Source organism: Carcharhinus amblyrhynchos, chromosome 11 (genome assembly GCF_965287045.1).
Source record: "Carcharhinus amblyrhynchos chromosome 11, sCarAmb.v2.hapA, whole genome shotgun sequence".
Taxonomy (NCBI): domain Eukaryota; kingdom Metazoa; phylum Chordata; class Chondrichthyes; order Carcharhiniformes; family Carcharhinidae; genus Carcharhinus; species Carcharhinus amblyrhynchos.
In genome coordinates, this window is record NC_137334.1 from 11,813,874 (window position 1) to 11,831,929 (window position 18,056).

At 42.2% G+C, this 18,056-nt stretch overlaps 1 protein-coding gene across 2 annotated transcripts in view; it reads right to left on the reverse strand.

Moving 5' to 3' along the window:
* LOC145349912 (BRCA1-associated RING domain protein 1-like) overlaps window positions 1–18,056 on the reverse strand; it is a 194,223-nt gene that overhangs the window by 58,163 nt on the left and 118,004 nt on the right. For both annotated transcript variants that reach the window (XM_080198578.1, XM_080198579.1), the window contains 2 exons: window positions 2,196–2,304; window positions 601–733 (listed from right to left, as the gene is read on the reverse strand). In XM_080198578.1, the coding sequence (XP_080054704.1) occupies window positions 601–733; window positions 2,196–2,304 (242 nt within the window). The remainder of the gene's footprint in view (window positions 1–600; window positions 734–2,195; window positions 2,305–18,056) is intronic.

The following is an 18,056-nucleotide window of genomic DNA, read 5'->3' on the forward strand; positions in this document are numbered from 1 at the left end:
GATATGTTCATAAGTCTTATTCCCATCAACCTCATGAGATCTTACATGTTCTAAACTTCTTGGTGCTGAAGGTATCCCTCTCATCATCCTCCTATTATGCGACTCTGAACTTAACCTGGCCTTCTGCCTTTTCTTCACCCTCTCTTTACTCCTTACTCCCTTCTGCCTTCTCTTCTTCACTCTCTCTTTTACTCCCTACTCCCTTCTGTGCATCTTTCTTTCTCCTGTGAAATTTGCTCACAGATCCAGAAGCAGAGGTTCTCCAAACTCTTGCCAACCATTTCCTTCTAAAACAGCATTCCACGGAGTTGTGGAGCTATTGTTCACTTAACAATTATCACCATGGAAATTCACTTGATAGCATAGCTGGTTGGCACAACCATTCCAGTGGTGATCCTGTTGCCTCTTTTACATGTTTGTGGAACTCAAATTATTTTGCACACCATTACACAAGTACCGATCTGTATTCTTTCCAACATTTTTTCTGATTTCCAAAATCTTTTGAGGAAATTAATAGAAACTGCTCCCATTTCCATCCTTGTACATTTTTGTCCAGTTAGCTAGGGTTAACATTTGGAATGCCAATGCATGGAAACATACCTGAGGTGTTAAATTCAGCGCAGTTCCCAGCTTTCAGCAGCTTTGCCAACTTGCCAAGTTTATTCTTCTTAGCTGATAGGAGCTCACTTCCCAGCAATACTATAGGTCCATCTCTTCGCTGGCTCGCAGTTACCTACTCGTTGGAAAGACAAGGAGCAGGTTAGCCTCAAATAAGATAAACATAGAATCATACAAACCCTACAATGCAGAAGGAGGCCATTTGGCCCATTGAGCCTGCACTAACAACAATCCCACCCAAGACTCACCCCATAACTCCACGTATTTACCCTCCTAATCCCCCTGATACTAAGGGGCAATTTATCATGGCCAATCAACCTAACTCGCACATTGTGGGAGGAAACCAGAGCTGACTCAGGGAGAACGTGCAGACTCCACACAGTCACCCGAGGCTGGAACTGAACCTGGTTCCCTGGCGCTGTGAGACAGCAGTGTTAACCACTGTGTCAACGCCAGCCTATACAGAGACATGGATGCTACCGGAAATGGAGTACCGTGCACACATAACAAAAAACAGCATCAGTGATACCTGCCCCGATACAGATTTAAGCATGCTTGTACTAATTTAACTCTTCTCAAAACAAAGAATCAGCTACTCATTAGAAGATCAACTGCAGCAATTATTACTCCCTTAGCAATTGGGTCAACAATGTGTTTTAATTGTGTTTTAAATAAACTGACGAATCAGCTAGAAAATAAAACTGCCCCCAATGGCTGAATAAGTAATCCCAAAACGTAATGTAGCTTTAAGCCTAGGTCCAGCCCTTGTTTACATGGCATGATCTGATCCCAGTTATTGCGCAACACCTGGACTAGGGGCTGGGGAGGAGAGGGAAAAAAACTAAATCAGCCAGTATATCTATTAGAAACACAGAAATTATCAGCACAGAAGGTCGTCATGTGGGCCATTGTAGCCGTGGCAGTTGGAAAAGAGCTATTTTGCCTAATCCTATTTTCCTGCTCCACAGGGCAGAAGGTTACAATTCTTCAAGTGCATATCCAAGTGCTCCTTAAACGGCATTGAGAGTTTCTTCCTCTACAACAGGTTGAAGTAGGCTTTGAGAACCCCCACCACCCAGTGTTCCCTGTATGTTGCACGGCCACGCTGCCCTGTTATGTTATCGATCAAAAACTGTAACGAGGCCAGGCACTTCAACAAAGCGCAATCCAAAAAGAAAATGTGTTCCCACCACCCATTCCTATTTAGTTCATTGTTCAATACCACTGCCAAAATAAATGTGGACAACAAGAGAAGATTGAGTTTGTCTATAGCATGCATTAGGATAGAACAGTGTACAGTCACTGTTCATGTTCATACCAACACAGCCACTTGGGTGTTATGCTAGAAACCTATCACTGTACATCAGTCAATTGATGAAAATAAATTAGACAACACTAGTGCTGAAAGGAGCTAAAATTTTCATCTAAGTATCCATTAAAAGGTTTATCCCATAGAATATTGCAGTAATAAAAGATGTCTTGATCGTTAAAGATAATTAACATTAATGAATAGGTAGTTACTGGAGAGTAAAATACTTAAGCACTAAAAGGATTGCATCCCATCTCAGAATACATACTGCAAGGCAGTGCTCAGCAACTGGATCTTCATCTTTAGGGGAGTGCTGCAGAGCTGTTATCATTTCTTCAGAATTGGCATAGTCAACAGGCCGCAATCCAAAGATATTGCTGAGGAGACAATTTAACGGTGAACATTTCAGCAATTTGACACACCAAGTTTATCCCTCAAACACATGAAATGTGATTAACCACAGCTCAATTGTTCACAGGTTTGGAAAACTCACGTTCTGTGGAGTCAGAGGTTTACAGCATGGAAACAGGCCATTCGGTCCAACTTGTCCACGCTGCCCCTTTGTTTTAAATCACTAAACTAGTCCCCATTGCCCACGTTTGGCCCATATCCCTCTATGTCCATCTTACCCAAGTAACTGTCTAAATGCTTTTTAAAAGGCAAAATTGTACCCGCCTCTATAACTACCTCTGGCAGCTCGTTCTAATTCACTCATAATGAGTGAAGACTCGAAAAGACACATTCACCAACTCAGACATCGAACACAGAAAGCAAAGAATTGAGCAATTCAGCATAGTACCAATTTAACATTTAAAGGACACCAAATTTCCATAAAGTAAAACTGGACAGTTATCCACAAGCCATAATGTTAATGAAATACCTTCTCCTGTTTCTACATTCCATACCTATGCACTGATAAATATGGAACATAGAAACAGAAGAAGTTAGTTCTTAAAAGCATCCGAGATACTGCTTTGACATATTTATACAATTTTAAGACTGCCTCCTCCAATTCTTCTGCTATGCTCTAAAATTGCAAGACATACTCAAGAAATTCTTGGAGTTCCCAGTTGGCAAAATCAAAAGGCCTATGTATGCACAAGCTAAGGTGACTGAGTTATTGGATTTAACATTGAAAAGAAAAGGCAACTGAGTAAATATTGGGGCTTAAGGTAGGTAATTCTACAGGATCAAGAAGTTTCAATTCTTGCATATTAAAAGATAACAAGTTGGGAAACTATAAATGTGTTAGTTACAGTTTTCAATAGTACTGTGTCGCTGGATTGGGAAATTGTAAATGTCACTCCACGACAAGATGTAAGACTAGACTGAATTCTGACTGGTCAATGGAAATTAATTAATTGCATACATTGTAAAAGGATGTGCTTTTTGGCAGTCAGCTAAGATCGCAATACTATTCCCACATTTCCCAGTCTACTTAGGGTGGCTTCTCACAGCGAAACAATGATCCCAATGAGAATTTACAAAAGCATTTAAAACCGCTTTGGAAAAACGTATGCCCAGCACAAATAAGAAAATGTCACTACGGGGTAAAGAAATCAGCATTATCAAAAGCTAGCACAAGTACACAGTTTGGCATAAGAATAGGTTTGTGCCATTTATGAACAAGCATTTCGTACTCTAAAAATTTTAGTAACCACATTTAAAAGGAAAATCTCCACAGTGCCATTCTTTCCCCCGAAAACACATTCGCTGTTTAAAGGGTGCAAGTAACTGGAGCAATTGGTTGAAATCTAATGAAATTGAACTGCTGGAGATTGTACTCAGTGCTAACCAATGGATTCATTTAGGCAGCTTTAATTTAATTGACTCTGAAACAGAGCTAGCAGTAGGATGAAAAGAAAATCCCTAGTCAAGATCCATACTATTTATCAAAGTGTTTGATAGAGTAGACACGACAAGATGATTTCCTAAGCAATGTGTCAGAGTCATTTGGCAGAATTGCTTATCGCCAGAACTTTAAACAAGCACTCATACTTGGTTGGTGGTGAAAAGTCAGATCCTTCCTGCAGGCTCAGAGTCTCACTGTCTTTGCATGTTGCCCCAAGGCAGCTGCTGTGGGGAAGAGACTATCGTCTAACTCATTCTGGAATGCGTCTGCGCACAGGTCTGAAAAGAGCTGCAGTGGTTATGTCAAGGTTCATTCCCAGAAGCTCTGTAATGCAGGACTCAGTACTCCATGAGCTGTTCCCAGGAATGCACAACAAGATAAACTGTTGTGGGCAGTTGTCGACGGCTGGGGCAGCACAGTGGTTAGCGCTACTGTCTCACTACGTCAGGGACCCAGGTTCAGTTCCCAGCTTGGATCACTACTCGTGTGGAATTTGCACCTTCACCCCATGTCTGTGGGGGTTTACTCCGGGTGCTCTGGTTTCACCTAAAAATGTGCAGGTTAGGTGGATTGGCCATGATGAATTGCCCCAGTGTCCCAAGGTATGTAGGTGAGGGGAATTAGTGAGGTAAATGTGTGGGGTTACAGGGATAGGGTGGGGATGAGGGCCTGGGTAAGATGCTCTGTTAGAGAGTCGGTGCAGACTCAAATGGTCTCGTTCTGTATTGTAGGGATGCTGTGATTCTATGACTGCTGTTGGAGGACCACCAGCCTTGTAAAAGATGCACTTTGGCCTGCCTTAAGCTTGCTGGTCTTCCAGTGCATTAAGGAATGTCATGGATAAGATGGTTGTAGAGGGATATGTGGGCATTTGGGATTAACTTTGGAGTTTAAAAAGAAAAGAGGCAGCATGGACAAGTTTGGCTGAAGGACCTGTTTCCATGCTGTCAACTCTATGACTGGCACATTCCAAGATCCAGGGCTGCGTTCAGAGAGGCTTGGGACAGCGGTTGCAACATCTCAATGGGGCAAGGTGACTACATTGAGACCCCTGGCACTGTGTGCCACGGGACTGGAAGCCATGTGAAACCTCTTGGGCTACACGCACCAGAGAATGCTTGACATAAAATGCAAATCTGCATTGTAATATAACCTGCAACGGCAAGAATAGAGAAGCACCTAATGCGCTGTATTACTGCACTTAATGTAATGTCACATTTGAACAGTTGCAAAATGCACCTTTACAAATTCTATGAATGAAGTATACTTCAGGGGTAAAAAAAAAGTAAACAGAGAAGATGCTTCCATTTATGGGGAAAATACAATTAGGAGCCACAAATACCAGAACGTCACCAATAGGAGGCTGAAGGGTGATCTTATAGAGGTCTATAAAATAATAGAGGCACAGATCAGCTAGATAGTCAATATCTTTTCCCAAAGTTGGGGGAATCTAAAACTAGAGGGCATAGTTTAAGGTGAGAGGGGAGAGATACAAAAGTGTCCAGAGGGGCAATTTTTTCACACAGTGGGTGCTGAGTGTTTGGAATAAGCTGCCAGAGATAGCAGTAGAAGCAGGTACAATTTTGTCTTTTAAAAAGCATTATATAGTTACATGGATAAGATGGTTGTGGAGGAATACGGGTCAAATGTGGGCATTTGGGATTAGCTTGGGGGTTTTAAATAAAAAAGGGCTGCATGAACAAGTTGGGCTGAAGGGCCTGTTTCCATGCTGTCAACTCTGACTCTAATAAACCAATAGAGAATTCAGGAGAAACCTTACACAGAGTTATTAGAATATGGAATATGCTAAATATTTGAAGCAAATAACATGGATACTATTAAGTGGAATGCTAATAAGGTTGGGAGGGAAAGTGCGAGTAAAGGCTTGTGTAGAGCATAGCCGCCCAAAATGGACGGGTTGAGCCAAATGGCCAAACTTGCTGTAAAGTTGAGACATTGATCTCACATGTGTACCTAGATGGTATATACTGTTGGCATCAATACATTAAACTGGTGTACATCACACTCTTCCCAGTGACTGAAGAGGTTAAGCGCATGTATAGAAACTTCCTAAATGCAAAATGGGAGATTTTTTAAAACATGGTTTCACACTTGACTGCACTCAGTACAAGACCTCAACAATATCTCCTAAATTGGTCCCGCACCTCTTCTGTGAAGTGCGTTTTGGAATGAGATTTTCTAATTACGGAGGAATATTACAGATTTGCAATAACATACATCTGAAATCATTCTACATTGATGTAAAAACAGCAATTTAACAGCCTGATAATTTGAGAGAGATCTTACCTTTCTCCAGACACAAGAAATCCAATATATTCTATAATGAAACCTGGTCTAATTTTTGTTCTTGAACTGTTCAGTGCCTCACACGTATGAAATCTTCAATTTATGAACACTGAACACATGGAGAATAGGCAGCTTGTTTCTAACAAGTCAGTTTTGAAAGGAACCCAGTAGATGACAGAAAAATTACTAATAATGAAAGTACAGCATTACCATAGACATATAAAAACAGGAGGGTGTAAGATTGGCAATTTTTCCAAAAGTAATCTAGCTGCCAGTAAAGGTGAGTGACTTGTGGTACTGTGGGCATCAGTCATCATTAGGTTCTTCTTTAAGTGCATTCTTGAGTGTTGGGAAGTCTATGATAAGGCGGGATGACACAGCCATGTTTATAAGGTGGCGAAATCTATTCTTATCAAACAGAAATCACAAAAGTGATCAGGAAAAGGATCCCACCAGTTGAGCTCCTCTTTCCAGCCTAAAGGCCCCACGATCATTTGCAGAGCCCCAGCAGCACTGATTAGGATTGGGACCTGAATACATTTGGCACATATGGTATGGCAGCTCAACCAGAAGCCATCTAACAATTGTTTGTCCAGAAAGAAATCTGCTTTTACCTCTAATAGACCTTTGCCAATATGCATCATGTGATGAAACTGTTTCAGACAGGAAGGATGTAAGATTATTTTTACGAGCGTTTCTTTAATTTAGGATGACCTGTTCTGAGTTCTGCTGGACAAGAAACATGGATCCCTTGGTTGTTAAAGAGGACCACACGTTGTAGTACTGAGAAGGCAGCATAAGACATTCACATCTGTGGATAATGGCGAGGGCATCTGTGATGACTGTGGCTAGACTGTTTGGCTCCAGGTTTCCAAGGGAAGTGTCAGGTTTTATAAATGGTTATACTTAAAACTGCCCATTTAGTTCAAGACAAAATGGATTTAGGAGTTTAGAAGATAGTTGATCAGCATTTCTACCTGAATACAAGGTTCATGTGATTCACGGGCTTTGAGAAGGGAATAGGACATGGTAAGCCTAGTATCGATTTACAGGGTTTTCATGAGGTATGCCAGAATCTAATAGAAAGCCAGACTGCAAGGATCTGAGAGTGCAAGAGCAGACAGAGAGAGAGACAGCTGGTGTTACACCTTAAACATATGAATTAGGAACAGGAGTAGGCCACTTAGCCCCTCGAGTCTGCTCCCCCAGTTGTAACTGCAACTCCACATTCCCACCTACTCACGATAATATTTCACCCTCTTACTTATCAAGAATCTACCTGCTGCAAGATTTCATACCAGGTTCTAGAGACATAATCACGTGGCAACAAAGTACACATTAGGTTGAGAATTCAAAAAGTTTGTTAACCATTACAATATAACAAGTCAGAACTATAAAAAGCAAATGTCAATTAACAGCCATCAACTATGACAGGAGAAAACTTTAATAATTGAAAAGACCTCTCACTCCCCATCCCATGCCAAGTAATGAAATGATGACTCTGAAAAACTTCAGTAACAGCTCTCAATACCTTTCTGTAAACATTTCTCCCTATCCTTCTCACTAGCTACATCTTTCTATCAACATCTCTCTACGTCTCCCGATTCCTCTCTCAATATCTGTCTGCCTCTCTTCTGTAAGGACAGAAGTTAGACTGAACCTCAACAATTTGCTATTTTGGCAGGGTGAGGAGATGATGTTTCACTCCAGGTGCAATTCTACTGACACAATGGGAAGTTTTTATCCAAGCAAATTTTACTTAACAACAAATGAATTAGCTTAACCTTTAACAATTGAACAATACTTAAGCAAGACAAGATGCAATTCTTAATGGCTAACCTCACACAATGAGTTCCAATTCAAGCAACTCTTATAGACTTAAACCTCCTCCTTTAAAATTAGTTAGCAAAACATAGGCATACTTGCTTGTCTCAGGTTAACAGTTCTAGAGCTTTCAGAATACCCTGAAGATCTAAGATCTAAACTAACAGAAATTAATGATGATGCATAATTACATATGTTATTTCCAATTTGTTTCCCTACATCAAAATTCAGTAAGGCTTTGGATATCACACACCATAGAATACATACAGTGCAGAAGTACAGCATTCAGCCCATTGAGTCTGTACCAACCACAGTCCCACCCAGGCCCTACTGTCATTACCCCAGACATTTACCCTGCTAATCCCCCTGAGACTGGGGTCAATTTAGCATGGTCAATTAACCTAACCCGCACAACTTTGGACTGTGGGAGGAAATGGGAGCACCTGGAGGGAACCCACACAGATACAGAGACAACATGCAAACTCCATACAGACAGTCACCGAGACTGTAATTGAACCCGGGTCCTTAGTGCTGTGAGGTAACAGGGCTAACCACTGTGCCACCATGCTGTCCTGTTGAGGTTCCTTCAAGAGAAAAAAAATCTACATAGAAGTACCTGTATGTAACAGGTTTGTATGGAAACTGGATGAGGCAGAGGAATGAAATGTTTGCTTCAGGTGGCCTTTACTGTGACAAATGCTGAGCAGATTTTCATAAAATCACACAGCATGCGGAGGCCATTCGGCTCATAGTTATTTCGAAGAAGTTACACAATTTAATTAGCTCCTCTCCACTGTTCTTTCCCCTTAGCTATGCTTAACTTTCAAGCATACATTTTCTTTTTGAAAGTTATTATTGAACCCATTTCCTCCATCCTTTCAGACGATGCAAACTCCTCACGTAAAACTACTCTCCAAATGCCCCTCTGGTTCTATCATTCCTCCAATCTTTGGTTGTGCCCAGAGAAAGCACTTTGAGCTTTATATCATCATGGTGAAGAGTCAGTCGTGCAGTGAAAATAACAAGAGAAATTTGTATCACACAGATGTGCAATTTTCCAATCAGACAACACCTGGAAAGTCCCACTGCACATGTGGTGAATAGCAAAGACGCTGTTTAATGTCTTCAAGGATGGTGGTTGCGGCAGGATTTGAAACCAAGAAATTAGGACAACACATTACTTTTTGTAAAATGGTGAATTTTCATCAGGTGAAGGAGCAGCTCTGAAAGCCTGCGATTCCAAATGATCCTGTTGGGCTTTAACCTGGTGTTGTGAGACTTCTTACTGGGCCCATTCCAGTCCAACACCAGCATCTCCACATCATTTAATATACATTGCTGGAGTTTCTGAAAGGGTGGTTTGTAGGATGTGGGCAATGTTGGCAAGGCCACATTCATTGCCTATTTTTAGGCCACTTCAGAGGCAGCTTGTAATCATTCACGTGGTATCCAACTAGTTACGTGAAGGCCGGAACTGGTTCCCTTTCCTGAAGGATGTAAGTGGCTTCTTACAACAATCAAGCAACGTTCATGGTTACTCTAGCCCTCAAATTACCTGATCTGTTGAACTCAATTTCACAATTTATCATAGTGGGAATTTAGGTCACAAACTCTTGTCACAGCACAACCTAACTATCATATCACAAAGGCTAAATGTCACACTGAGCCATCCAGATCAATACTGCCCTGACTTCTGCCTCTGATCTCTCAGCAATCTGATGGGCACTGCTGGGGCAGTTGGAAAGCTCAGCTTCTTTCGTTACCAGGGTTGGACTACAAAGAGCTTTGACCACAACCTGGCAAACACTGCAGAATGGGCTATTTCATAATGGAGCTGGTTTGAATGAAGGTTAACTTTAATCAAGGTTATTTTCCGCTGCATTTCCACATTGCTCCTGCCCTGGCTTGCATTTTTTTTAAAAAGTACGCACTCATCAAATTACTTCACTACTAAAGCTGATTAGGATTACGGGTTTGATATTAATCCAGACGCAAGCCACATCATCCTGAGTTTCTGCTCCCAGATTCCTGCCACAGCCAATATCCTTGAAGACATTAAACAATATCATTGCTATTCACTATATGTGCAGTGTGACTTTTTAAGGGCTCACTAGGGACCTGTGAATTTGACCTCCACTCATCTGAGATGGAAAAGTGCTAATGGTCTAATTAACAGTAGCCTTCACTGTCATATGCTTGCACTACAGCTATAAATTGACTACAGTCAACTAAACAAGGTTAAACAGGAGGTTTTGCTTAATTAAAGCTGTAAAATATATAAAATAATACTAACATTTCATAGCTAATTTTCAATCAATTCCATTCAGGGTGAAAAAGGGTGTTTTGCAACCAAACAAAAATTTCCAAGTTTGGCTGCTTTGATAATGGAACTGTAAACAACTGGGTATTTACCATGCTGGTGCTTCTGTCTCTGGATCTGCTCAGCGTTGCAAAGTTAAGGCTCCAAAACCGCACCATTTGTGATGGGTTCAGAGAGCACTGAGGGTGGAGAAAAAAATTAGGTAGCAATTTTTTTGGAGTGCCTCATATTTAAGAAAGCATAACTTCTGTCAAACCAGCCTCCCATCCATTGACTCTGTCTACACTTCCTGCTGCCTCGGCAAAGCGGGCAGCACAATTAAGGACCCCGCACATTCTCTCTTCCACCTTCTTCTGTCAGGAAAAGGATACAAAAGTCTGAGGTCAAGTATCAAATGACTCAAGAACAGTTCCTTCCCTGGTGCCATCAGATCTTTCTCTACACCCTAGCTATGACTGTAACACAACGTTCTGCACTCGCTCCTTTCCTTCTCTATGTCAGTATGCTTTGTCTGTATAACATGCAAGGAACAATATTTTTCACTGTATACTCATACATGTGACAATAATAAATCAAATCAAACATCCCAAAGCATCTCACATGCAAGTTGCTTTGTAATCCCAGGTGAATGTGACACCTATTTTGTGCTCCGGTAAATCCCAAATACAGAAGTGTGCTGAACAGATAATGAATCTGTTTATGGAGCTGTCATAAAGAACGCTGACTAGACCACTGGCAAAACTCACTGCTTTTCACCAGATAATAAACCTTTGACATCTCATCTCTCGGGCAAAACAACAACTGATGACAAAGAACTCAATATAGCCATGGTGTGGAAGCTTGAAATCTCAAACTTTCTGAACTGCCACCACAAAGCCAGGCCGAGGATCTCTCCTCGTTATTTCCAGAAGATTGTGATTTATTTATAACATGCACTCTTAGCTCAGTGAAGCTCACTGGAAAACAGCAAAGACAAATCCTGAGAAAACAAATTCAAGTGGTGCTTTGGTTTCTCAAATAATCAAAAGCACAAACTGTCGCAGGGTGGCACGGTGGGTACACCACTGCTGCCTCACAGAATCTGGGACCTGGGTTCAATTCCGGCTTCGGGTCACTGTCTGTGTGGAGTTTACACATTCTCCTTGTGTCTGTGAGAGTTTCCTCCCATAGTCCAAAGATATGTGGGTTAGGTTGACATGCTAAATTGCTCCCAGTCTCAGGAGAATAGCAGGGTAAATATGTGGGATTACAGGAATAGGGCCTGTGTATGGAATTGTGGTCGGTGCAGACTGTATGGGCCAAGTGGCCTTCTGATTCTATGAAATGTCCAGTCGTTTGTCGTTCCATTGCTAACCCACGTTACCAACACGTTTTTACTTAATTTCAAAGTAGCCCATTAAAATTTCCTCTTTGGTAAAATTGATTGCTGCTTAACTGTGAAGTGACAATATTTTTCAAATGTATTCATGAAATCCTTACGCTCAGCTTTAAAGAAATAGGAAGGAGTGGGCTCCTTCACACTTTTTTCACACTTGTAAACAGCACACAACACATGTGGTCTGATCAGCAACAGGATTCTCAAAGGAGCTACATCTGACACCTTGTTGAACCACATCTCCTCTTGGCAGGAACTGATTATCCCCTACAGCACTGAGATCAGTTTGAGCACAGAGCTGGATAGAGATCAAGAGCAAAAATTATACAGCTACAAGGTATTCACCCATGATACTTTTTGCTCTCTCTGAATAAGCTACTTCCAGAGCTTGTCTGCACATTCAAATTTCAGAAAGGAAGGAAAATGTTGGCCTCACTATAAATAGCTACATTCCTGATGGAAATGGAAGGCAGTGAGTCATGGATCAGCTCTGCATGTTTCTTGACCTGGGCCATGAATGCTGTTGCGTTCTGTATTTTTTAACCTCCAAACTTCTGTGAAATCCTGGGTGGAATGTGCACAAAGTGAAGAAGCATTTGATTTCAAAGCTAAAGCCTGCACGTGAACTCAGGGCTGATTTTAAATTTAGCTTTAGGGCATATGGGACTGTACACAAATGATAGAAAAACACTTTCTGTTCTTAGAAGAACAAGCATAAAGGAGGCCCAACAGATTACATTATGCAAAGCATAGAAAGAAGAATGGTGTACAGTAAAATAGGCATCCGACCAATTACCCCAAAATTAGACAATATAACATTTGCATAAGTTGAACATAATGCATGAAAAGACACATAAAATAGTTACAAAAAGCACCAGCGCACCATTAGGACTGAGCATTTCCACAATGAAATCAGCATTTGTCATACCAGAGAGAGCACTGACACTTAACAGGATCTCCTGGTTCACCGATGGCAACCTCCCATTGTAGCCTCTGGCGGGCGGACCTTATCCTTCTGTGTGCACGTGCGTATATGTGCGTGTGCGTGTGTATATGTGCACGTGTGTGTGTGTCATGCGCATGTGTGTGAGCTCACGTGTGTGCACATGAGTGAGAGAACTTGAATTGATACAGAACACTTCCACAATCTCATTGCTTGAGTTGCACTCTGAAGTACTTTTTAAGTATGGTCACAGCTTTAACATTGGAATCACAATAGTCTATTAACGCACAACAAAATCCTGCAAATTGTAATGACGTAAATAAGCACATAATATCTTTTAGCAATGTTGGCTGAAGGATAAATATTGACCAGGACACAAGGAATACTTTCTAGTTCCTCTTGATTTGATTTATTGTCACACTTATTGGTATACAGTGAAAATTGGTATACAATTGGTAAATTGGTGTCATTGGTGGACAGTGTCTTAAACATATTGAACGAGGTAGCCTCCACCACTTCAATAGGCAGAGAATTCCAGAGATTCACCACCCTTTGAATGGAGGAACTTCTTCACTCAAAGGGTGGTGAATCTCTGGAATTCTCTGCCCATTGAAGTGGTGGAGGCTACCTCGTTGAATATATTTAAGTCACGGGTAGATAGATTTCTGATAGGCAAGAGAATTAAGGGTTATAAGGAAAAAGCGGGAAAGTGGATCTGATTCACTTCAGATCAGCCATGATCTTATTGAAAGGTGGGGCAGGCTCAAAGGACTAGATGGCCTACTCCTGCCCCTATTTCTTATGTTCTTATGAAAAGTATTGTTCCTGCGTGTTACACAAAGCATACCATTCATACAGTACATAGGGGAGAAGGGAAGGAGAGGATGCAGAACAAAACATTACAGTCATAGAAAGACCGGTGTCAGGGGATCCTTTAAATCCACCTGAGAAAATAGTCATGCCCTCCGCTGAACACTGCACCTGGTAGCTGGCAACTCTAACAGTGTAGCACTGCCTCAACACTGCACAGATTATCAGCTTAGTCTATGGTCTCTAAGGTAGTACACTGGACTGTGGCTTGACCCACTATCTTCTGGCTCAGAGGTGAGAAAGCTACCACTGAACTGCTGTGCTGACGATACCTAGGATGAGAATATTGCATCCATACCTGGGTTTTACACTTTCAGAATGATCATTTCTGATGACAGCATTAAACCACTAGCGTACCTTTGATCTGGATTGCAATTGGAGAAGAAAATAAATAGGCAACTAATGAAAGAGAAATGAAATAGAAAGCAATGTATTGTTTGAACTAAATTCATGATATCGCATGGCTAAACAACTCCAGAGTGAAATTCCACATAACCTCTTTCTATCATGGACTCGCACTAAATACAATAATTTGGAAGACTGCAGAAAGGTACTTGCTATTCACAGGGGAAATAAGAGAAAAGCAAGTATTGCTTCAGGATATGGCAAGAATAGCCCGAGGCAAGGTAGATTGCTGACAAAGATTTTGAAGCAATGAACGTGTTGGAAGTTACAATTGGGAATTACAAGATAGAATTGACCAACTACATCTTTAATCATGAGATAAAAGGAAGAGTCTGATCTGCCAGCACTGCTTTTTTTTTTCTCCTTCCCATACAGCTGTTAGACTGGGTCTGCGGCAGGAGGTGAGGGAACCAGCAAGAAGGGAAAACATATTTGGCCTCAACCTTACCAATGTGCGCCTGCAGAGGCATCTCTCCACGACAGTATTGCCAAGAGGGATCATCACACAGTCCTCGTGGACACAAAGTCCCACCTTCACATTGAGAAGAACCTCCATTGTGTTGTGTGGCACTATCACTGAGCTAAATGGAACAGACTTTGAACAGATTGAGCAACTCAAAACTGGGCATCGATGAGGCACCGTGGGCCATCAACAGCACTGGAATTGTACTCCAGCAGAATCTGCAACTTCATGGCCCGGCATATCCCCCACTCAACCATTACCATCAAACCAGGGAGTCCACCCTGGTTCAATACCCAGCGCAGGACGGCATCCCAGAAACAGCACCAGGCATATCCAAATATGAGGTATCAACCTGGTGAAGCTACCAAACAGGACTACTTGCATGCCAAGTGGCAAAAACAGCAAGCGATAGAGCTAAACGATCCCACAACCAACTGATCAGATCCAAGCTCTACAGTCCTTCCACATCCAGTCGTGATTGGTGGTGGACAATTAAACAACTCACTGGAAGAGGAGGCTCCACACATATCCCCACCCTCAATGATGGATGAATCCAGCACATCTGTACAAAAGATAAGGCTGAAGTATTTGCAACAATCTTCAGCCAGAAATGCCGACTGGATGACCATCTCAGCCTCCTCCAGTGGTCCCCAGTATCTCAGATGTCAGTCTCCAGCCAATCTGACTCACTCCACGTGATATCAATTAACGGTTAGAGGCACTGGATACTGCAAAGGCAATGGTCCTGATAACAATCCAGCAGTAGACTTGTGCTCCAGAACTTGCCCCCCCCCCACCTTCCCAAGCTCTTCCAGTACATTACAACAATATCATCTAACAAACAACGTGGAAATTTGCCCACATATGTCCCGTACACAAGGAAAGTACACAAGTAGCCCAATCAGTCTATCCTCGCTCGTTAGTAAAGTGATGGAAGGGGCCAACAACAGCGTTATCAAGCAGCAATTACTCAACAATAACCTGGTTAGTGATGCCCAGTTTGGGTTTTGCCAGGGTCTCTTAGCTCCTGACCTCATTACAGCCTTGGTTCAAACATGGACAGAGGAACTGAACTCCAGAGGTGAGGTGAGGGTGACAGGCCGTGGCATCAAGGCTGCAGTCGATCATGGGTGGCATCAAGTAGCTCTAGCAAAGCTAGAATCAATGGTCATCAGGGGGCAAACTCTCCACTGATTGGAGTCATACCCGCTACATAGGAAGGTGTCTGCCTGTGTGCGTGTGTGTGTAGGGGGTCAGTCATTTCAGCTCCAGGACATTACAGGGTAGTGTCCTAGGCCCAACCACCTTCAGCTGCTTCATTAATGACCTTTCCTCCATCATAAGCTCAGAAGTGGGGATGTTTGCTGATGATTACACAATGTTCAGCACCATTTGCGACTCCTCAGACACTGAAGCAGTCCACGTTCAAATTAAACAAGATCTGAGCAATATCCAAGCTTGGGCTGACAAGACGCAACTAACATTCGCACCACAGAAATGCCAGGCAATGACCACCACCAGTAAGAGACACTCTAACCACCACCCCATGACATTCAACGGTGTTACACTGACCAGAAACTCGACTTGCCACAATAACACAGCTACAACAGTGTGGAGACTAAATCACCTTCTGATTCCCCAAAGTCTGTCTATCTACAAGATACAAGTCAGGAGTATGATGGAATGGTCCCCACTTGCCTGGATGGGTGCAGTTCCAAAAACACTCAAAGCTTGACACCATCTAGGACAAAGCAGCCCATTTGATTGGTACCACATCTACAAACATCCACTCCCTCCACCACCAACGCTCAGTCGCAGCAGTGTGTACTATCTATAAAGTGCATTGCAGCAATTCACCAAAGGTCCTTAGACAGAACCTTCCAAACCCATGACTACTTCCATCTAGAAGGACAAGGGCAGCAGACATATGGGAACACCACCACCTGCAAGTTCCCTTCCAAGTCACTCACCATTCTGACTCGGAAATATATCAGAAGTCCTTGACAGTCGCTGGGTTAAAATCCTGGAATTCCCTCCCTAATGGCATCGTGAGTCAACCCACAGCACATGGACTGCAGTGATTCAAGATGGCAGCTCACCTCCACCTTCTCAAGGGCAACACAGGATGGACAATAAATGCTGGCCGACCAGCGGCGCCCATATCTCTCGAATGAATAAAAAAAGGTCCGGTTTCAAAGTTTGAAAATGCACTATTTTTATAAACTTAAAAAAAATCACCAAAATCTAGTATATACGGGGCTGATATTACCGAAACTGGGTCCCATGAAAGGGCAAGGAAATCTACTTGGAAATAATCACCAATGTTTTAACCATACCAACTGCTATCAACACTCCAAAAACAATAGAATAACGCTTGCATACATATTAGAGGCAGGACGCATGGCAACACTTTTTGACACATACTGTAAGAGCTTCTTAATGAGCTTTACACAGCTACCATGCTTCATTGATTAGATTACTAATATGCCATGGCTTGAAATTCTAACATACGCTTTTCATTCAAATTTATTGTAACAGTTAAAACTTATTAAATGACTCATGCGGTTTGCTGGCTATGATTATTATAATTAATTTAACACTGCTTCACGTAGCTGAAAGCCCCTCAACAGCTAATGAACAAAGATTTGGCAGATTACCAAATGCTTCATGCCTTCCACTCAGATTAAATGTAATTGTTTAAAGTGTAGCAAGGCATCACGGGACTTGCAGCTCATTTACTGCTGTCTCGCGACTCAGAACTCTGTGCACATCATTAATGCACTCACTCGAGGCGCTTGGAAGAAACATTTAGCAGCTCTCTCTCTCTCTCTCTCCTTGGGACGTGGCTGCTCGCTTCTTTCCTCTTCCTCGCCCTCCTGCCACCCCCTCCATCTCCAGGCCAGCAATAGCGATTAATATTTGTGGACAGCTGCCCAGCAACTGTTTACCCTGTTATACCAGCACAGAAACCACTGCTCCATTGTGATGGAAAATTGTGAAGGCTGTTAATGTGGACATATGTACATGGGCCAGATTATGCACATCACACACTCACTGCTTCACACTCACCCTGCCACCTACTCAACTCCCCTGTTTTTAGGAAACCGAGGTGCTTATTTGCTGCTTTTGTCAAAACCCATATGGTATTCTGAATTGCCAAGAAGTAAGGGGATTTGAGGTTACTGGTTGACTGTTTCCTCTAATAAAGTAGATTTTCTAACACACACCTCCTGAGAATAATACATTTGTTGACTTAATTAGCATTTACTTTTTTTTTTAAAAATGGTGAACCATTTTATGGTGTGGAGACAGATGGCTGAGCATTTGTTATTCCTGCAGCTAGGTATGAACTAAAGGGAGTTAAAACACAACTAAATACTCCACTTACCTGGGAACCAATGACCCGAATAGAATTCAATCTCCTCAAATGTTTGGGCAGCACCTGGTCCCTGATGGTTTTGTACTGGAAGGCAATGATTACACTTTGATGAATGCACTGTGCTGCACAATGGGGCAGAAAACCAGGAAGTATTTGTACTCAGGCTATTTACAATTAGTTTAAAAGGACCCATGTGAAGTGGGCATTTTTTGCTCAGTAAGAGAAAGGCCAAATCAGTAACGCTTGCACAAGTTACCGCAACTTACAGCAGCTGCTTATTTGTGCTCTCTGAATGATTTGCTGCTGTGTGGAATGAGGCAGCATTGGCCTGAAGGCCAAAACAAAGTGTAAGACTGCCTGTAGTCTATGCAGACCAGAAAAGCTGCCGGCA